Source organism: Oreochromis aureus, linkage group 16, assembly GCF_013358895.1.
Source record: "Oreochromis aureus strain Israel breed Guangdong linkage group 16, ZZ_aureus, whole genome shotgun sequence".
NCBI lineage: Eukaryota > Metazoa > Chordata > Actinopteri > Cichliformes > Cichlidae > Oreochromis > Oreochromis aureus.
In genome coordinates, this window is record NC_052957.1 from 13,540,303 (window position 1) to 13,559,838 (window position 19,536).

Consider the following 19,536-nt stretch of genomic DNA (forward strand, 5'->3'; position numbering starts at 1 on the left):
GTTATCAAGACAGCCAGCATAGCCTTAGATTTTCTCTCATGGGCAAAGCTACTATATTGTGAGAATCAAGACATTTAGAGTAATAAGTCTGCTGTATCTTTAACACAGCTCAGGGCAAATCAATACATCTAGTAAGGAAGCCTAATATCACCCATTCAGCTGCTACAGCATCTCAGCAGACTACACCTATTAAAGTTTTACACAGACACTGAACATAAATATGACATATGTGGAAAAACTGACCAATAACTCTAAAATTGCCAGTAAGATGCTTAGTAGTAATAAGGCTCTAGAGAGGACAGACCTTCATGAGGCCACAAGGTCAGTCCAATCCACTCTCAAAATGATGTATTTGATTTGATCCTCTGGAACATGTGCACACATCCATTTAAACTAAATCTCTTTTCCACCTTTACCGAAATATTCATTCCAAAACTTTCATTAAATTGGGACTCTGATCAATACTGTAAGCTTAGGGAAATCCATTTAGAAAATCAAATATGTATAAATAATGCTGTCATGTACATCCTTGCCCTGAATCCACCTTGAATTAGATTTAAAAAAAAAAAAAACCCAAACATAAACATAAACACATGATTAATTGGGGAATATTTTCACAGATTAAGATGCAAATACAGATCTATTTTTCTAAGATTATTTGTCTAGTAATGCACGATCAGTCAATTCAGCAAAAGAATTTTAAGCATGACCCTTACACTACATCTTCATCATCCGCCCGTCCAAAATAGGGTTGGCTGTAAACTGAAATGGCTGTAACAGAAAGAAACAGAGTACTGTGTTAGCAAAAGAAAAACAACAGCATGCAAGCTATTTTTCAGCACAGGAAGCAAATGAGCAATGATATTCTCTTAGCCTAGGACACAGTCAATTGAAAAATATAGCGGAAGATGATTTCATTTGCCAGTGCGCGCAAAGGAAATCGAATTTTCTTTATCATTTTTCTGGGTCTTCGAGATGCTCAGAGACATGAACTGTAGCCCTACATACTTTGCATTTCCTGAAATAGGAGTGTGAGTTCACCTACAGCACAGAAGCCCCAAAGCAGGCTGCAGGATTAGCATTACTCAAGACAACTTTGATGAAATTGATTAGTACCACTGCCTAAAACATCTGTAATTACTGATACTACAAGACAACTGCACTGAATTCAAATGTTCCCATACCTGGTTTGTGTATTTGCAACGATAATTAGCAAGAGTTATAATAATAAGTATAGTTAACCCACAGATATTATTTATGTTGTCATAGTAGTCTGAAAATCAGCAAATACCCCCATTTTAGAGAACCTGAGCCATTTGCGCCTAAAAAGCCAATTTTGCCCAAAACCTAAAAAGCAAATATTCGTGCTTTATTTTGACTGACGTGTAGTTCAACTGGCTAAACTAAAGAAATTGATTATCTATACTATGTTTAGTTCTAACAGACTCAAGCTGAGCATGTGTTTTCAATTCACATCTTCTAAAGGTGGACTATTAGACAGGTGAGAAAATCAATGCTTTCTGAAATAAACAACACAGTTGCAGGTAGGAGTGATCTGGACAGTAGTGTTATTGTACAAATGCACCAGTGGGTAATTTGTAGTCAAAAATCCTGCAAGACTGGGATAAAAAAATCTGTTTGATGCAAACATCCAGTGGGGCCCACCTCCAAAATTAAAGTGCTGTACACAATGCAAAGGTTAGGACATAATTTTTGACAGATAAGGCAGTCACCTTGAAAAGTAATCTCCCTGGATCTCCACCCCAGACAACCCCTGCCACCGCTTTGAGTTTGCAGGTAACATTTAAATGGTTACACTTTACCCTCAAGCACTTTTATCATCCACTGGGGAATAAATATGTGTGTGTGTGCCCGTTCTGCTATTCATACATGTTTTTATGAGCAATTCTATATATGCATTTGTGTATGAGTGCATGACTGTGTACTCCTGCCTGCAGGCAGATGGTCAGGATAATACACAGAAGCTGAAACAGTACTGAAAACGTGGGCCAGCCTCGTTTCTCTTTAGCAGATCTCCCCAGTGAGTGGCACTCATCAGTATTCACCATGCATAGTGATGTGAGCGTAAGGACACACAGCACCCCCTGGCTTTAATCCAGTGAAATGAACCATGAGTAAACACGCTGTTTACAGCTTTCTTTACTGTACGTGTAGTATAAAAAATGCACCGGGCTATCAGTGAGGGGCAGCTTCCTAATACTGATGTGCCTCTCTCCTGTGCAGTCATGTCTTTTTCAATCTCTGCCTTACCCTATCTTTGTTTACCAGTATTTTGTGCCTGAAGGCATAAAATAAAATACCACAAACATAACATACATATACGGTACATTTTCTAAAACTCACTTTAATCACATTACAAATAAGAGTAAGCTGTGGCCAAAATCCATTTCAGTATTCCAAAAGTTAGATAAAACTGATGTCTGCTATTAATGCATTTGTTTGTACAGAATCCCCCATCAGCTGAAGTGACATCTCAAACATCTTTACTAAGACTTTTACTTTTTTTTTCTTCACCAATTCTAGCTTACCATATTTGCGTGGATCCTTGTCTGCTGGCAGATTGGCGCGTAGGATGAAGTTGTTGAGGCTGTTTAAGTATGCTGGCATTGTGTGGTGACCCTCCGGGTTGAACCAGACCTACACTCATGCACACAAGCAAAAACACAGACATGCATAAAAACAAACATCATTCACAATACTAGAGATCAGGAAATGTAGGTATACTATATATTAAAACAACAAAAACACTTTATTAACACAAAGAAGGCAGACGTCTTCATCTACACTGGCACAATTCCTGCAGTAAAGCATATTTATGATGACAATGATGGTGAGTAAACACGTTTGGTTAAGACATCAGGTTTTAACTCTTGACAACTAATCAGTACGGCAGTTAATCTGATAATGAGAAAAGGGGCAGGGAAGCATCGTTACCTTAGACAGCGTACGGTTTTCCGGCACAGCTGTGATGTCCATTTTTAAGTCCGCTGGGAGTGGCATGCCAAAAGCAAAACCACCGTACCTGGAAAAACAAAATACTGACTAAAACAAGGAGCTTTGCTTGATGCTGAGAAACTCGATGTAAAACACTGTGATTTTCATTTGGTTGTTTTGCTTTTAATCAAGAGTAAATTTTCAACATATGCAGATGAGAGAACCATTTCAGGGTAAAAGCACCCAAGCCCAAATTATAAGTATGATTACCATTATCAACAAGGTGCTAGAAACCAATTTGTGTCAAGCTGAGAAACCAGGAAAACTATGCCTTTAGGCACTTACTAACTATTTTTCATAATTAATTAGATTTCTGCACATCTTTCTTTGGTAAAACACCAGTCATTCCATGCAACTGAATACTGTGAAGACCATTTAAAGCCTCCCAGATGACTAACAAACTTTATTTCAGAGACTGCTTGCAGAATTCCGGAATTTCATTTAGGTCAATCGTCTCCTCTGAATTAATAAAAAAATGAAATGAATGAAAAGATTTGCAAACTATTCCTAACTATGTTAGCTCATTTTAATGATGTAATGTTATGAAATATGATTTAAAATTGTGAGCAATATGCCACAGTATGCTGAAATTTGAATGTACTTGAACAATGCTTAATTCGGCTCATTTAATCAGAGAATACTTTGATTGCACCACACAGTACAGTAAATTATCAGTGAGGCATGTATAAAAGTCTCACTGTGGCTTCATTAACCACATGGATACATAAGCTCCAGTCACCTGTTCCTTATGAAGTCATTGGCTGTAGAAACTAGGTAGTTCTCCACATTGATGCCATTCAGATCATAAACAATCTGAGATGAGGGGATCTCCGTATGGGGGGGCTGGTAGTTGTCTTTGTCGCAAATCTGCAGTGCAAAGAAAAGATAAATAAATATCTTCCCTTTTTCAAAAAAATGTGAGCACAGGAAACACGTTTATGTGCCACACACACACACACACACACACACACACACACAGAAGTGAGAACACAGAGAATCACTCAATCGCACTGTTCTCGGTGACCTAGTCTCACCTGTTCTTTCTGAGTGCATTTGCAGATGCTGAATCCTTTCGAGCTGTTTCCACTGGAGCTCCACTTGTTTGTGTTTCTTGTGCAGTCGCTGAAAAAGAGGGAAAAAAAAGTTTCACCAAGTGAAATGAAGTGAGTTTGCAGTGAGTGGTACAATCCACAACACTCTCCCTAGACACACCCCAGAAAATATTTTGAAAGTGAGGAGATATGATGACCCGCTAAAAGAAAGAAAACTGTAAAATCTAAAACCATTTATGAAGTAGCTGTAGGCTTACATGATTTTTGTGAGATCAGGATCTAAATCTTTCCTTTGATAACAGTTTTCAAAGCTGTTAATGTGTGCTGTAATATCATATTGTGTGAAATTTCTGTTTGTGTGGGCTGATGTTCAACTCCCACGCATTTTGCTCTCTGCCAAATGCTTTCAGGGACGCTCTGTGCAGATCAAAAACAGGTTGTGGCAATATTATTTGCATACACACCTGTTACTTTAGATTTCTAACACCAAGTAACAATGATCATAATCAGAGGATGATGCAATATATTTTCTATATATGTAAAAAAAATGTAAATACAGTAATCAGCCATTGTCCTGCTGTAATTACTGGACATGATGAGCAGACATGCAGGCTCTTTTTTCATGACAGGGTCTCTCTCTCTCTCTCTCTGTCCCTTCTCTTTCTCTCACTATCTTTTTTTATTTGGCTGAGAATTTTAAAATGCCTCTGAGGTCTGGTTCATGAGTGCCAACATTGATTTGAGTGCCTGCAAGGGGAAAATCTTCCCTATAAACACGGGGTGTTTATGGAATACAGATGATGCTCTCACATCGCAGAGTCCTGCTGCAGGCTTTCAGCCACATACACTGAGCAGAGCAGCAGAGAAATGAAGAGTGGAGGGACAGGAGAGAGACCAGAGACAGCGACAGGAATTGCAGAGAGGAAACTCTTGTAAAATAAAGATGGAAAGAGACTTGGATGAAGTGAAATATAAAAACGCTGTACATTTGACAAAGGCTTAAATACATAGAGAAAGCCAGTACAGGAATCAGCATGTCACTGATAAAAACAAACAAACAAAATGCCATTAGTAGTATAATTACTTACAGGTTATCAGGCTTGTCAAGGCAGGTGGTGTCCATCCCAGGGAATGACATCATGGTGTCTGCCAGACGCTGCGAGTTGGGATTCTGGTTGCTGTAGAATCAGAAAAGAGTTAGCCTTGACTCAGGAACACCAGATATGTTACAATAAGAGGATGTAACAGACACAAAAGGCTATTTCATGAGGATTCACTCAGCAGACTGATACAGCTGATAGCCAGCCAGCCAGATTTTACTTAATTTATGTGATGATTTGGGGGCCAAGGATCAACAGCATTTAACTACTAACTAAGATATTCTAATGGTTACATTAGTAACCATTAGAATGGCTTCTCTGAGCAAATAGAGAAAGAATGAGGACATTTGACTTGTCACTTTAGATTTAAGTGGATTTGTTTTATTTAAACCATTCCTTGCCTTAAAATGCACACAAGTAGCCTCATAAATAAAAATCATATTACATTTGCATCACTCTCAGAAAAAACTAAAAAAACACAGTGTTCCAAAAATGTTGAAACGCTGAAGCATCTCTAGCCCTAAACTACCTATAACCTTCTTCTGCACTGCAAAAAAACCAACTGTTACTGAGATGAATAATTAATTATCATTTTTCAAGCCTTTTTGTATATCAAACTAAAGAGGAATGGGAGGAGCATCCATACGGTCTCTGATACAGTTTGGCACCTCAGCATTTTCTCTCTTGCTACATATCCCCTTGATCAAACAACAGCAGATCGGGAGGATGAAGACATCTTGCAATCTCCTGACACTCCTAATCTCTCTTCCTTTGATCTCACATTGTAGCCGTCTTCATCTCAAACATCTCTTACCCTCACATAGTCTCTTGTGCTCTCGCATTTTAAGGTCTGCATGCCCTTCAACAAACTACAGGATCAAATCAAAATCCTTTTATAACAAGTGTGGCATGCCTCCTGCAAATGATGCAGGACCCCAATGAACCTGTCGAGTAAGGTGGTGTATCAACCATTCAGTTCAGGAAGTGATTATCAACATCAGTTATGATGATATTTGTCTGTAGCCCTGTGGCTTATGTGATTTATATGGTTCCCCAGATACAATGCCCAAAAGTGTGGGCTTGTTTTATATTGCTACTTTGGCAAATCATAAAACTACTTTTCCTCTTTTCCAGTAGAATTTTCACTTGTCTGTGTTTATTTATTGCTTACTCAAAAAATAACTTCCTGAGATATTCTCAACTATTTCAAACATTTTTCCCCCACAGAAGCATACTTATTTGCCTAATTAACTTCTGTTTTGTCACTTTTTATGGTTTAACTGTATTTTCTGCGGGTACTGACCTGAAGAAGGAGTAGCTTGGTCCGATTTTGTAGAGCGCAGGGCTGAGCTGTAGCTCAGGATAGTGCTGCACGTCGCTTTTGATAGACCCCAGGCTCATAGCAAACACTACAAACAGAACAGGAAGCAGGATTTGGGAAATCAGGCCCTTCCAGTCTCTGCGGCTGTGGTGGAATCTCTTGATCAGGATAGCTGACATTTGCTGCCAGGCCAGAGCCATGCCGGTCACTGTGGATGAACTGGTAAGTTCTGAAACACAGAAAAGGAGAACAGAGCGAGGAGAGAATGATTTTAGGGCAAATTCACTTGCTATCTTAGTACTTTTATGAAGCCTTCATTGTCTTTTAAAGACAGTAAAGCTAAAGGGTACCATGCAGGCACAAAAGATGACAGTGCAATCCATCAAGAAGACTGCTCCAGTTGTAGAAGTTGTAGAACAAGCTCAGCAGAGTATTGGCAAAATATGTTAGGTTGTGTATGAAAACGTCAAATTTAAAATAACGAGCTTGGGTAAAAACGAAATGTCTTGAAAAGCAGAGACTCTGACAGCCATTGTTCCATATGTGGCCACCTTTAAGAAATCAATCCAGTTAATTTGTGAGAATTTGTCTTGTTGGAGCTGGTGGTGTTTATATTTAAAGTGTAACCAAAGCTTTTATAGTAATCTCTTATTTCACTTTAACACATGCATGCCTGCTGGAAGTGGCAAGTGTTAACTCTGAGATCTAAAGGTGTGTGATGCTGAACAAATGTTATGTTGATTATAAATTATCTATTCTCTGTGTAGTGTATTTTCAGTCTCTTGTTTTCTTCTATATGATTAAAGTTACTGTTGAATATTAACAGAATTTAACTTTTTTGACTATAAAACCTCTGTCATTTAATTTGCCTTGTCTTGACGTTCTAGTATATACTGCTTTTTATCAGTGTTTCTTTGTTTTGTTGTTGTTTTTGTCAGAGGTATCTGTTTAGCAGCTTTTTTTTTTACAAAAGAAGATGACAGCCATTGGTTAACAAAAAACAAACAAACCAACAAAAAAAATAACAGTGAACTCACTGATCCTGTCGCTGAAGCTTGTGCTGCTGTCACTGTCGTCTAAAGACAAGCTGTCGATGGATATAGTGTCGGAAACCGTCTCTGATATAGATGGGAGGCCATCCTCAGCTTTAGCTTCTGTCTGTCCATGAGTCAGTTGGAGGAACACCTGCAAATATATATAAAAAACAATATATAGTATCTGTATATGATATTTTTGACATTTTATGGTTTATGATATGCTGGCAGATATGTTAGTATGATAAAGTTTGGATCATATTAACCAAAGGGGCCTTTAAATGTACCTCGGCATCAGTGTGAGAGCTTACCTCCTCTAGTGTGGTGTCAGAGATACCATAGCCCCCCAACTGTAGAGCATCCAGATTGGAGTCCAGTGCGGTAAGCAGAGAGCGGTATGAAGAGGCGTTGGATGAGTTGAAGGGTGGCAGTGAGTAGACCAAATCATTGCCCTGGGCTTCTTTCAGTCGTGCTTCAGGTACATGGGCTTGGACAAAGGCTTTAACTTCAGCGCTGTCAATCTGTTTATCTTCTGTTTTTTGCACCTGCAAGTAGAAAAGATGAAGAAAGTCAAATCTTACTTATAACACACTACCTAACGTATAACACACTGTTCCTGCTTTTCAGGATTTTTTACATGACATGACTAAGCAAAGCTGAGATAAACTTGGAAAAACTCACTTTTTTTCCTCACACTGTCTGATGGTTTCTGCTTTAGATTGCTGACATGACTGACTATCATCATAGAAGGCACTTTTCTTAAAGTACAGAATACTGACAGAAACTTCAGGTTTGATCAAAATATACAAAATCAGATCGTTATTTATCCATGAGAGGGCATCATTTCTGTGTGTCTTAACACAGTTCATGTGGCCCTTTTTAATATATCTGATACAAATTGACCTATTGCAACATGTCATGCGGGAAAAGATAAAACCCTGGGTTTCATTTTACACAAACAGTCCAGCTTTTGGTGAAATGTTGCGCCCCTGCTGACCATTTACTTTGCAAGATGCCTCTCTGGTAAGAAACATTCTGAGTAAAATGCATCAGAGGTAAGCTGCTGTTCTCTCATTTTTGGAACCAGTTGTCTGCTGGGAAAGCATATTTCACTAAAAAATAAATAAGTGGAAGTAGATTTTCATTAAAATTTCATGTTGTGGAAAAAAGCTGCTGTAAGCAGTCTTTATTGCTTCGACTGACATGGCGATTAGATGATTACCTTTTTGGTGAGGGTGAGTTTGTAGCCTTGGCCTAGCTTTTCTTTCAAGTAGAATGGGGATCCACAGCATTTTAATCCTCCTTTCTCCAGGAAGGCGATGCGGTCACTCAGCACTTCTGCTTCGTCCAGGTGGTGGGTGGACATGATGATTGTGCGGTCTGAGAGGGCACACATATAAAAATATTTAGTCATGAAATATTACACTCATCTTTAACAGGTAAACCTTACACAAATGTAAAATGGAAGTGAAAATTACAAAAATCTGTAAGATTATTTTTACCAACTAAGCTAGTCTGTAAAGCTTTGTCATACTTTTATGGCTTCAGCAACTCCAAATAAACAAGCTAAAAAGCAGACATTATAAAGACAAATCCAAACACGAGCTCTATCATGCAAACACATCATAGAAACAGGCACACAAACAGCAAGAGATGTGCAAGATTTATTTTGAAACAGATTTTTCTGGCACTAAAATCTCCCAAACGTCTGAGATGACGCCAATTACATGATATTTTCCAGAAACATCTGCTAAGGGAGCCTAAAAATACCTTTTCATTTATATTAAAATTATGCTTCACTAAAGTCCATTCATGAAACAAAGCAGAGAAAAGTCCTGCAGTGAGCTGCAACCTGCAGGTTCACAGCTTGTTGCCCACCGTGTTTCTTAGAAAACAGATAGGAGGGTGCGTGTTCAGAGGAAAAACCCTAGTGTGAGACTTTCAGTTGTCTGTGCATTTTTAATACTAACAATGCACAAATGCAGTGCAATTATTTTTTTATGTACTACAGAGATTTTACATTGTACTTTAAGGGTAATTTAAAAAAGATATGAGCTACACACTTACATACATACGTATATTGTGTTAGAAAATAGAGCTACAATGTGCTTCAAACGAGTATGGCTTTCTGTCTTTGAGGGAAACCTGGTGTTTCCCTCAAAGACAAGGATAGACAAATACAACAAATTAAAAATATATATATACAATTTGGTATATGAGTTATAAAAATGCAAGGGTACACAGGTGGGTATTAAAGGGCTTTAAAAGCAATCAACCAGTCCTTAAACTGTATTCAAAAACAAACTGTGAGTCAGTGTAACTCAGACAAGTGAGATATTTTCCCTGCACCTGGCGTTTGTCACCATCCAGGAAGGAGAAATGAGGATGTGCATTAATAAAACTACAAAAACCAGCGATTTATACAGACGAGTCAAGCTAAAGTTGGCCCACTGAGGCTGCATATGTGCAGGTCTAAGATTTCCTGTGATAGAAACAACTTCATGGGGATGTTATTTCAGTGTTCAGTGTTTGAATGTACCTGTCAGACTTACTTTTCTTGTGCTGGATTACAATGTCCCAGATGTTGCGCCTGGAGCAGGGATCGACTCCTGTAGTGGGTTCATCCAGAACCACCACACGAGAGCCCCCTATGAAGGCGATGGAGATTGACAGCTTGCGCTTCATGCCGCCTGATAGGGTGCCCACCCGCTTGTGTCTGTGAGCATACATCCCCGTGTCCTCTAGGATCCTGGCAGCAAAGTCGATGAAAAGCATTTAGGATGGAGCACATGTTAACTTTTTTTTTTCAATGCATTATAACCCAGTTTGTGGGTTGTAGTTCCATCACTTCTATCAGTTACTCAGCAGGGGTTTGAGATTTCCTGAAACCAGGAGAGAGGTACATTTCTTGCCTTTAAATTCACTACTATTCTGCTCACCATCTAGAAAAAGTCACATGAAGCAACTTAAAACTTTTTATGGTTTTATGGTATTCTGCTCATGTTTTCCTGCAGAAGCACATGGTATATTTGATAGCTCTAAAACACTAAAATAAGAGCGCGTTTCAAAGACAACAGGGATGTTATTTTTTTTTTTTTTTTTTTTTTTTCTTACTGCAGACTTGGAAATACACTATATAGCCATTACTGATTTTCAAATTACCCCTGTATAACCTTTCACTCTTGTGAAGCACTGGCAATTATTTCTTATGAAAGTCTCGTAACCTCTGCACATATTTTCTTTTTATTTGAGGGCCATGCCTTTAACTGAGCAAAGGACAGAGTTTAATGATGTACATATAAAGCAGCTTGTAAAGAGAATGCTTGTAACAGGTCAAATATATCATCAAGGTATCATTCTTAAAACAGAGCGTCTTTTTATACACCGAGCATATCAAGCTTTCTGCTCTGGTCACTCACGTGCGGACTTGTTCATGTAGTTCTCTGTCTGACCAATGTGGGGCCTTGATCTGTCCATACAGCAGCAGGTGCTCCTTGGTGGTCATGTGATCAAACAGGACGTCATACTGCATGCAGACTCCAAGCTCCCTGCGAACGTTCTCAATGTTTGTCTGCATGTCTCTACCGTAAACCTCTATGGTTCCCGAAGACGGGGCAAAAAGCCCAGTAAGAAGAGACCTACACAAAGAATACATGCATTTGTTAACAAAATTCACAAAAATGAATAAACAAATTCAATTTTTATTTCTCAGATCAAGTTATAAATGACAGAACATGCTCAAAAGACTTTTCATATACTAGGTGGCACATGAAAAGCTGAAAATGCCTTTTCTTTTTGTCCTATCTGCTAGTTTTCATATTTTCTCCCTGGCAGTTTCTTCTTAAATGATGACTTATTGTTCTCAAAAATATCATAGGGCATAAAATCCCTTCTTGGTTTTTGGTTTTTTCAGTGGTGTTAAATCTCATTCTGCCACTGCACTCATTGTATGTTTCCCTTGATAAGAGCGTCAGCAAAATGAGTCGCATTTAAAATGTAAATGTAAGTGCTCTAGTTGATGAAGACCCGTCAGGCGAATAGCTACCACAGTACATTTGCTGTGCCAGATTTGGACAAAACAATCTCCCTGTCAGCATCAGACCCTTGGAATGATTAAAGGGATGCACAAAATCTCATTTTAAATTGGATCATTTTGCTGCCAGGGAGGAAAGGAACAAAACTGCCCCACTTACATGGTGGTAGTCTTTCCAGCTCCATTGTGACCGAGCAGTGAGGTGACGTGGCCTTCATAGAAAGAAACATTAAGGTTTTGAATAGCCGCTTGGTCACCATAGGTCTTGGTGAGACCATGGAGAGCAACGCCAACTGGGAGCTCTGAGAAGTCTTCCCCAGTCTTGGTGGAAAGAGCGCTCTTTCCTGTTAGAGACACAGAGAAGACAAACTGTAAATTAAACTAACAGCAGGCAAGAATTCCTTGTTCCTGTGTGTGCCACATTATAATTTTACGCACCTTTTCCCTTGTTGTTGGAGAAGGCAAGCTGGTCATTCTGCATGATGTTTGAGAAGAGAAGTCCTTTGGCCGTATTCTTCTTTGGTCGAACACAGCACAGGTCAGCCCAGAAGGAGAGTTTGAATGGGAAGTACCACGGAGCAGGGATGCCATATTTTCCTAATGGGTAAAATAACTGCAAATAAATCTCACATACACAATATATTTATATTTACATACCTATTTAAAGCTGGGACTACTAAACAAAGTAAACCAAGCTAAACCAACATGCATTTGCTTCAACTAGAAGCTGATTAATGTACAATTCACTTGATATTTTAAGGCAACACTTACACATTCGCCTGTAAGTGAATTCTAACCTGTGTTATTCTAATTCTATTACTTTCTTTGAGAATAGGATGTATATAAAAGATGGACACAGCCACTGTTATTCATTGGTTGCACAGTGCTATCTTTTTAAGGCTTGAGCTGAAAATGTTTGCTGTCACCATCTTTTTGAAACCAAGCATGCAAGCTTGGATCTGACTATGGAAGCCAGGGAAACTGCACACTCATACAGAAGCAACCTATCAAACACTAGGAAACAGATGGACGCCACAATTTACAAAATGAACATCATGCTGTATTCATTAAGATTTCAAACCAGACCATAAACTCATGCATCAAGGGAGGAGAGAGCTGTTTTCCCATAGACGTCTATGCAACCAGCCCCCTGCTGGCCATGAAGAAGAATGCACTCTTCCCCTTTTCTCATTACTTTTCTGATCAACAGACTACACCTATATTTTATATGCAGCGTATATATCAGCTGACCTGACAAAAAAGACTAGCAAACAAAAACTCTAAAACATAAATAAATAATAACGATCGGCTTGACAAACTATGTCTGAGGTACTAAAATGGCCACAGGACATCAGCATCAATAGCTGAGTGAAAGAGGTAATAAATTTGTTCTTTTTTATTTTTTGCGCCCCAATTTACCTGGAAACACTGTGCGAATGTAAGCCCCAATGGTGAAGTAGAGGATAGAGTCGATGAGCATCAGCCAGCACAGCCAACCGAACGAGGCTGTGTCTCCAGCAATGGGCGAGGAGTATGAGTTGCTCCATTGAATTCCTAAAGAGGTTAACATAATGAAAGTTTTATGCTGCCTTCCACTGATTCACTTAGCTCACATATCAAAGAGATCTTGATGGTAGTCAGATGTCTACATGCTTGTACCTTCTCCTTGGGCCTCGTAGCGAGACATGTATTGACTGGCGTAACTAAAACAGGTCGGGGAAAACAATCCCTGTCAAAAAAGACAGAGGGAAATCAAACAGGATGCAAAACCAGAAAAAGGAGCATCAAAAATATATATACACACACATGTACATGTGCATATATATATGTGTGTGTGTGTCTGTTTATGCAGACATCCCCATATTAGGAGTGTCATATTTTGAGACAATGTAAACAAAAAATCATTAATTTTGTAAAAAAACAACAACAAAAAAAAATGTTGTTCTAAGATGGATAGAATAAACAACATTTTCAAATGAAATTAAACGTCACCATGTCTTCTTCTACATTATTTATCTTCGCAAACCAAATTACATTACTTGGTGTTTAAATTATTCCAGAGTATACAAATGAGTTTCATATTCTTTAATAATGACAAATGAGGTTCACGGGAGCCTTACCAAGGCACTCTTCTGGATGAGCGTTAGACTGCCCTCCAGTGCGGTGACGATGATGAAGGGGAAGAAGCAGAGGATGTAAAGCAGGCTGCCACTCAGGCCGGCGATGTAGGTTTTGTCAAAGAAGGAGCTGACAAGATAACTGAAGGCTAAGATGCTCAAGCCATAGTCACACAGGTACAGGAAAATGAGGAAACTGTCACTGTTGGGCAGGATCTTGCCGTGCTTCAGCACCAGTGTCATGATGATGATGGTCACCAGCAGGTAGATAAAACACTCCACGAACCAGGCAAAGAAGTGACTGAGTGTGTTGACTCCCATCATTTTCATGTACTGTAAGAAAAACATGAAGAGAAAAAAACAGTTATGGAACTGTCAAAACAGATCCTGTGCCTATTTTGCCAATGGCGCCTGTCAATAAATATGGAATGAAAGTTTAGAAAGTGAAAAAACAAAATCAGGAATTACATGGCCGAGAAAATAAAATTCAGTTGTTTTTTTTAACTTATCACGCTGTCTGTTTACCAGAAATAATTTGTATTTACAAACGACTGTGGGTGACTAATTACTTTTTGGAAAGAAAAGCAAAACTTTTCTTTTCAGGGGAAAAAAAACATTACCTCATGCAGCCTCAGTTCTCTCTCGTGCACAAGTTTCTTCACGAAATCAGCAATAAACAACACCCAGGCTACCATCAGCATAAGAGGGAAGACAAAAGAGATGGCCTCCAGGTACCTGGGGAATACAGAGATGGCAACTGTCAATCAAATTCCTTGAAAACATCCAATCATTGTCAGCAGCAGCAGAAGAAAACGCCTATCATTCAGTCACTGACTTGACAGATAGCGGAAGAGCAACATTGGGGTGGTTTGCAGATTCTGCCAGGAATCTTCAGATCCTTGTATTATTTACACAAATAAATGCCTTTCTACTGTATTTTTATTTTATTGCCAGTCATATCTGGAGCCTGATAGACAGGCTTTTAGTGCTTGCAATTGTACAGATTCACTATCCATATTTCACAGCTATCATATCAGAAATTGTGCAACTGAGTAATAAATCAGAATGAGGGAAACGCAAGGATCACTACATCTTATGGCTGGTCACAAAGCAGCCTGCTAGAGTTTGTGGCCTGCTCATTCTTCTTATAAGAGATATCAGGAGTATCTTATGTCACACTTGAAGGGAAGCACAAGCATACATATTAGGTTTGAGCATGATCTATTGGACAAAATGTGGCATACTGATGCCAAAAAAATGTTGAACTAGATACATACATATATATCTATATATATATCTGAAGAGTATACGATGAGTTTCCTTTATAGGTAGGTATTATATAACTCTGGTCTTAATTGTGAATATTACTGTGAATATGAACTCACTCATCCCGGTGATAGCACGGATAGGGGAATGGCTGCAGCTGCACGGCTGTCTCTTTGGCTTTCTGTCCCGTCTGCGTCTCAATGATAGCTCGGTCGATGCTCTCCTGTAGGTAGATGAATCCCCGGTTGTAGCGCATTGTCTGTCTGGCTGAGATGTACGACTCCTTGACAAAAAACCCGTTCCGGGCTCTGTCAGTACGCATTACATTGTCCATATGCATGCGGATAGTGTAGCTGACTTCGGGAGGCAGAGAGGTTGTGGCCTCACGCTTGTTTCTGGATGAGTCTGCATCTTTGGGAAGCTTGAAGATCACACCTGAAGGGCAGATTGTACAACCTCACTGTTAGGTTACCCAACTAACTTCGTAATTCATTACCCTAAATACAAAGTTGCAGGGTCACATCCCTTGTAATCTATCTCATCTTAATACATTATCAACAGCCTTTAGAGAAAACACTAGTGTCTAACCCAGAAACTAGTTGAGAAAAGGTCGTGAAAGGCACAATAACAACCTGAGTGGCTGTAAAAGTGAGCTGTAGTCATTTGCTATTCTGAGCCTAATGGGTGAATCATTGGAATTTCCCCTATTATTAAGGTGATATCACAGTTCTTTTCTACAGCATTACACTGTTCTAGGTCAGTTGTGTTCTCATACACATAATTTCATCTGTTAAGGAACTTTAGATCAACTGAAATTAACTTTCACTCAAGCAGATTAGAAACCACTGCTGGTCCTAGATACACGTGACATAGTCTGGTAGATCTCATCCTTTCACACAGAGATTCAACTCATTTACTCACTTCCATAGAGATCACGGTTTTTGGCAAGTTCCTGCGCTGCACTGTTGAGCTCGTCGGCAGAGTCAAAGCCACGGTATCGGTCAAACTTGATACAGGAAGAGATGTCAACCATCAAGGTGGATAAGGTGTTGATGTGATCCACTATCTCTTTGTTCTTCTCCAGCATCAGTGTCATGTTAGCTTTGAAAAGAATGAGATTTAGAAGTTTAGTGACAGGATTAAAACTCCAGGTGCAGTTTTATCTTTGATGGCAATAGAGTGCACCTAAAAATAATGGCACCACTTTACATTGCAGATCGGAAATAATGTGGTAATTGTGGAGTGCATTTGATAATAAAGGTGGAATAATTTATTCGTATCATGTAATTACCAAAGTGGTGGGTTATATCACATTGGCTGTAACAATGCGCTAACATTAATAAAATTTTTATGTCAGCCAGCAGAAGCAACTATTTATCTCTTCCAGGCAATTCTCTGCCTTATTATATGATAACTCAAATAGACACAGTCTGACAATACAAGTGATCAAATTAAGCGTACATGTATGTGAATGTCACACCTGGGAAAAACTGACTGACTCAAGAAGAAACAGCCCAAGAAATCCATGCAGAAATAAATCTAATGCTTCCTGTAAAGTCTCATCTTTCACCTATTCCATGGAAGTGTGGATATTTTACCAGTAATAAGCAAGATGGGAATGTAAAGGTAAACGTGGTATATGCAGCTTACAAAAGTAAGACCTTCAAATGCTCACTTACAGAAGCTGCTGAGTGTCTCCTGCATTCTGTCTACATTGATGCCTGTCAGCCTCTGAATGAAGTTCTTCACAAAGGGATTGCCAAGGGAATTCTGCAGAAGGGGAGAAAGAGTGGAAAAGACGACATCAAGATTCAGCTGCAGAAACTTGTTGAAGACCACTGCATAGTTTATCTCTATATTTTCATATGACAGCAAGCCAGCTAGAATAATCAGATACAAGGACGACAGTTTTGAGTTTTCATACCTGCAGCATTGGCAAAGTCTTTTTGAGTTTGTTCGCAGACGTAAAGAGGTACTTGGAGGATTTTATCCAGTCTTCTGAATATTGCCTTACATTTGCAAAATCTTGCAAGGTGGCATTGGCCTGAGCAGTGATAGGACAGACAAGAACATGTAAAATAGTTGGTTATGTGTATGAAGCTGTGAAGGTGGCAGTGTACAAAAAAACAAAGTCAAACTTGCTCAAAACAGAACTACAGCTGGAGATGGTGATGCCTACAAATAAGTGTGTATCTTGTCAAATTTTAATATTTCTTGTTTGCTACATGTGGCTGGGGGTGAATGAATAATAAAAAATTAAAATCAACTAAATAAAAAAATATCTAGAAATAGCAGTGATAATAACTCTAGCAAAAAAAAGGCCTCAGATGAGGGATTTTGAAGGATTAGAACATAAACTTCGTGAAGGTCATGGAGTCGCTAATCCCCAGTTAAAATGTTTGAAGTGAAAAACAAGGTCAACGGATCAGAAAAGAAAGTGGAGATGACTATACACAGGGCCAGCCATGATCTTGCAGCTGCTGGCAGGTGAGTACATAAGTAGTTTAAACAGCAAAGCAGCACAATACTATCAGTCAGCAAGGTTCCCACTAAACTCAATCCATCAGTCTATTGTTGTGTGCATGGAGCACAAGAGCTGACTTTAGATGCATTTGTTCTTTTATATTGCATATATTGTATACCCTCTCTATTATGGCACGTGTGCTGGGTGTATCAGGTGTGTACAGGATTTGTCCCATCAGCATTGGCTTGAGGAAGGCCCAGGCAATAGCTCCTCCTGTGGTGTTGACCATGTCCAGGTACATGTTCATACAGAAGGGAGCTACACAAAGACACAAAAGAGGAGCAGATCAGATATGCAGAATTCAAAAGTGGACGAGGCTTTTTTTGCCCAAAATGCAAAGTCACAGGAGCTCCAAATTTTATAACAGCTTTTCAACAACTGGCTAGAATTGCTCTCCATTTGTTGTGCACTTTATCGAGATATCCTTCTTTTAAACTTGTTTGCTTTTGACTGTGGCTCTTACATAACTACTTTTGCTGATTTACAAGAAAAAAAGAAAGAAACTAGTAATGGAACTGTGTGAATCAAGAGCAAATATACATGAATGCAGAGGTGACAGAGTTCCATTTTAAAATCTGTTCCCTTCAGAACATACTGGCATTCCGTGGTATCTTGAACCTCTCAATCATCTCCTCCCTCTGTGGGTTGTCTGTAATGGAAGGGTCCGACTCTGAGACGAGGGGCAGCTTGGAAATTCCAAAAAGAGCCTTGATACCATTGCTGCACAGCGCTCGAGAAAGGGTAACGAATGATCCTGCGCTGGAAGTGGCGGACCTCCGCTGCCTCACTGGGTGTGGCTAAAAAAAAAGCATGATGCTGTTACTTACTATCTGATTCAGTACTGTGAATGCAGCAGAGTACTGAATCATTCACATTGTTTGCTTGGGCTAGGTGTAAGTTGAGTGATCTCACAAACATGAATATATTATTGATAAAGAGCAGTAAAGGTGGAGCAGTTAAAAGAACTCACTTGGTTCTAAAATGGTTGAGGTTTTTGATGTTGTTCAGGTAGATTTGCAGTTGGTTAATGGCAGGAAGCATCTTGTCCATCATGTCTGTTATAGCCTCAGCCACCCAAACCATGATTCCCACCACAGTCTGTATGTCGTCAGACAAAACCATCTGAAAGAAAAAAACATTTAAACACACTTTAATCACTGTAACACTTTTTCGCCTTTCTTGTCTTTAATATTTTACAGGGTTTTGAAAACATCGGTCTACCACTACAGTATAACACCCAACAAATAACTCATTTCGGTGATTAGCTACTATCATGTCACCAAAAACCACAGGGAAAAGTTTCATATAAGCCGAGGTTGTGCGTCTTTAACAAGTTTTATATCAGGAGAAAAAGGCACAATCAAAAATTAGATTACATGAAATAAAACAAATTTTGTAAGTAACTAAAATGACCTATCATGGTCAAACAGATAAAATGCTGCATTTAACCTTTACTGGCCTAACCTTTGTTGAGCCTTGGATGAGTTTTCAGCCATTGGGGGAAAAACGGGTTTGTCTAGTAAACAAACATTTTCTTGTACAAAGGCATTTTTTCTGGCTCACGTTGCTCAAACAAACACACCCTGGAAAAACATGTTTTGTGACTGCCCAATAAAAATGATTTCTTTGTTGAAGACAGATTTATGTGCCGTGACAGAATTCCCACATTTTTTTGTGTGTGTGTCCGTGAGAGTGTGTGTGTTTGGGGTTTTTTACATAACAATTATTAACAATAGACTTAAAGCCTTACTTTGTATAACACTTGTTCAATGTTTAGATGTTGAGTCATCAGCAGTGACAATGTGTACCACTGTTCAACAGACAGAGAGCAGAAGGTATTCATCAGATCAGCCTCTTCCATGTTTGCGAGTGGTGTGGAGGGGCAGTGACGCAGGTTCAACAGCCAGGACAGGATCTGTTCCAAAAAACATGAAGAGAGTTAAAGAACCAGCCTATATGACCAACAGGGGAGCAGAAGGAAGGAGGCATGTCATGCACAAAAATACAGGCCTTATAGCACATATATATCATCAATAACAAATTTGCATTTCCACACTGTCTAACTGAGGTCTCT

The 19,536-nt window shown here is 39.1% G+C and overlaps 1 protein-coding gene across 1 annotated transcript in view; it reads right to left on the bottom strand.

The window, feature by feature from the left end:
• The window catches only part of abca12 (ATP-binding cassette, sub-family A (ABC1), member 12), a 45,887-nt gene that overhangs the window by 13,009 nt on the left and 13,342 nt on the right, over nucleotides 1-19,536 (bottom strand). The window contains 26 exon segments of the mRNA XM_039600109.1: nucleotides 717-771; nucleotides 2,550-2,658; nucleotides 2,956-3,043; nucleotides 3,755-3,882; nucleotides 4,050-4,137; nucleotides 5,156-5,245; nucleotides 6,471-6,717; nucleotides 7,526-7,673; nucleotides 7,834-8,067; nucleotides 8,745-8,902; nucleotides 10,075-10,271; nucleotides 10,942-11,160; nucleotides 11,716-11,899; nucleotides 11,994-12,152; nucleotides 12,975-13,109; nucleotides 13,215-13,284; nucleotides 13,676-14,005; nucleotides 14,293-14,407; nucleotides 15,058-15,373; nucleotides 15,860-16,039; nucleotides 16,618-16,708; nucleotides 16,863-16,982; nucleotides 17,581-17,720; nucleotides 18,058-18,259; nucleotides 18,429-18,584; nucleotides 19,213-19,377. Of these exon segments, the coding sequence (XP_039456043.1) occupies nucleotides 717-771; nucleotides 2,550-2,658; nucleotides 2,956-3,043; nucleotides 3,755-3,882; nucleotides 4,050-4,137; nucleotides 5,156-5,245; nucleotides 6,471-6,717; nucleotides 7,526-7,673; nucleotides 7,834-8,067; nucleotides 8,745-8,902; nucleotides 10,075-10,271; nucleotides 10,942-11,160; nucleotides 11,716-11,899; nucleotides 11,994-12,152; nucleotides 12,975-13,109; nucleotides 13,215-13,284; nucleotides 13,676-14,005; nucleotides 14,293-14,407; nucleotides 15,058-15,373; nucleotides 15,860-16,039; nucleotides 16,618-16,708; nucleotides 16,863-16,982; nucleotides 17,581-17,720; nucleotides 18,058-18,259; nucleotides 18,429-18,584; nucleotides 19,213-19,377 (4,124 nt within the window).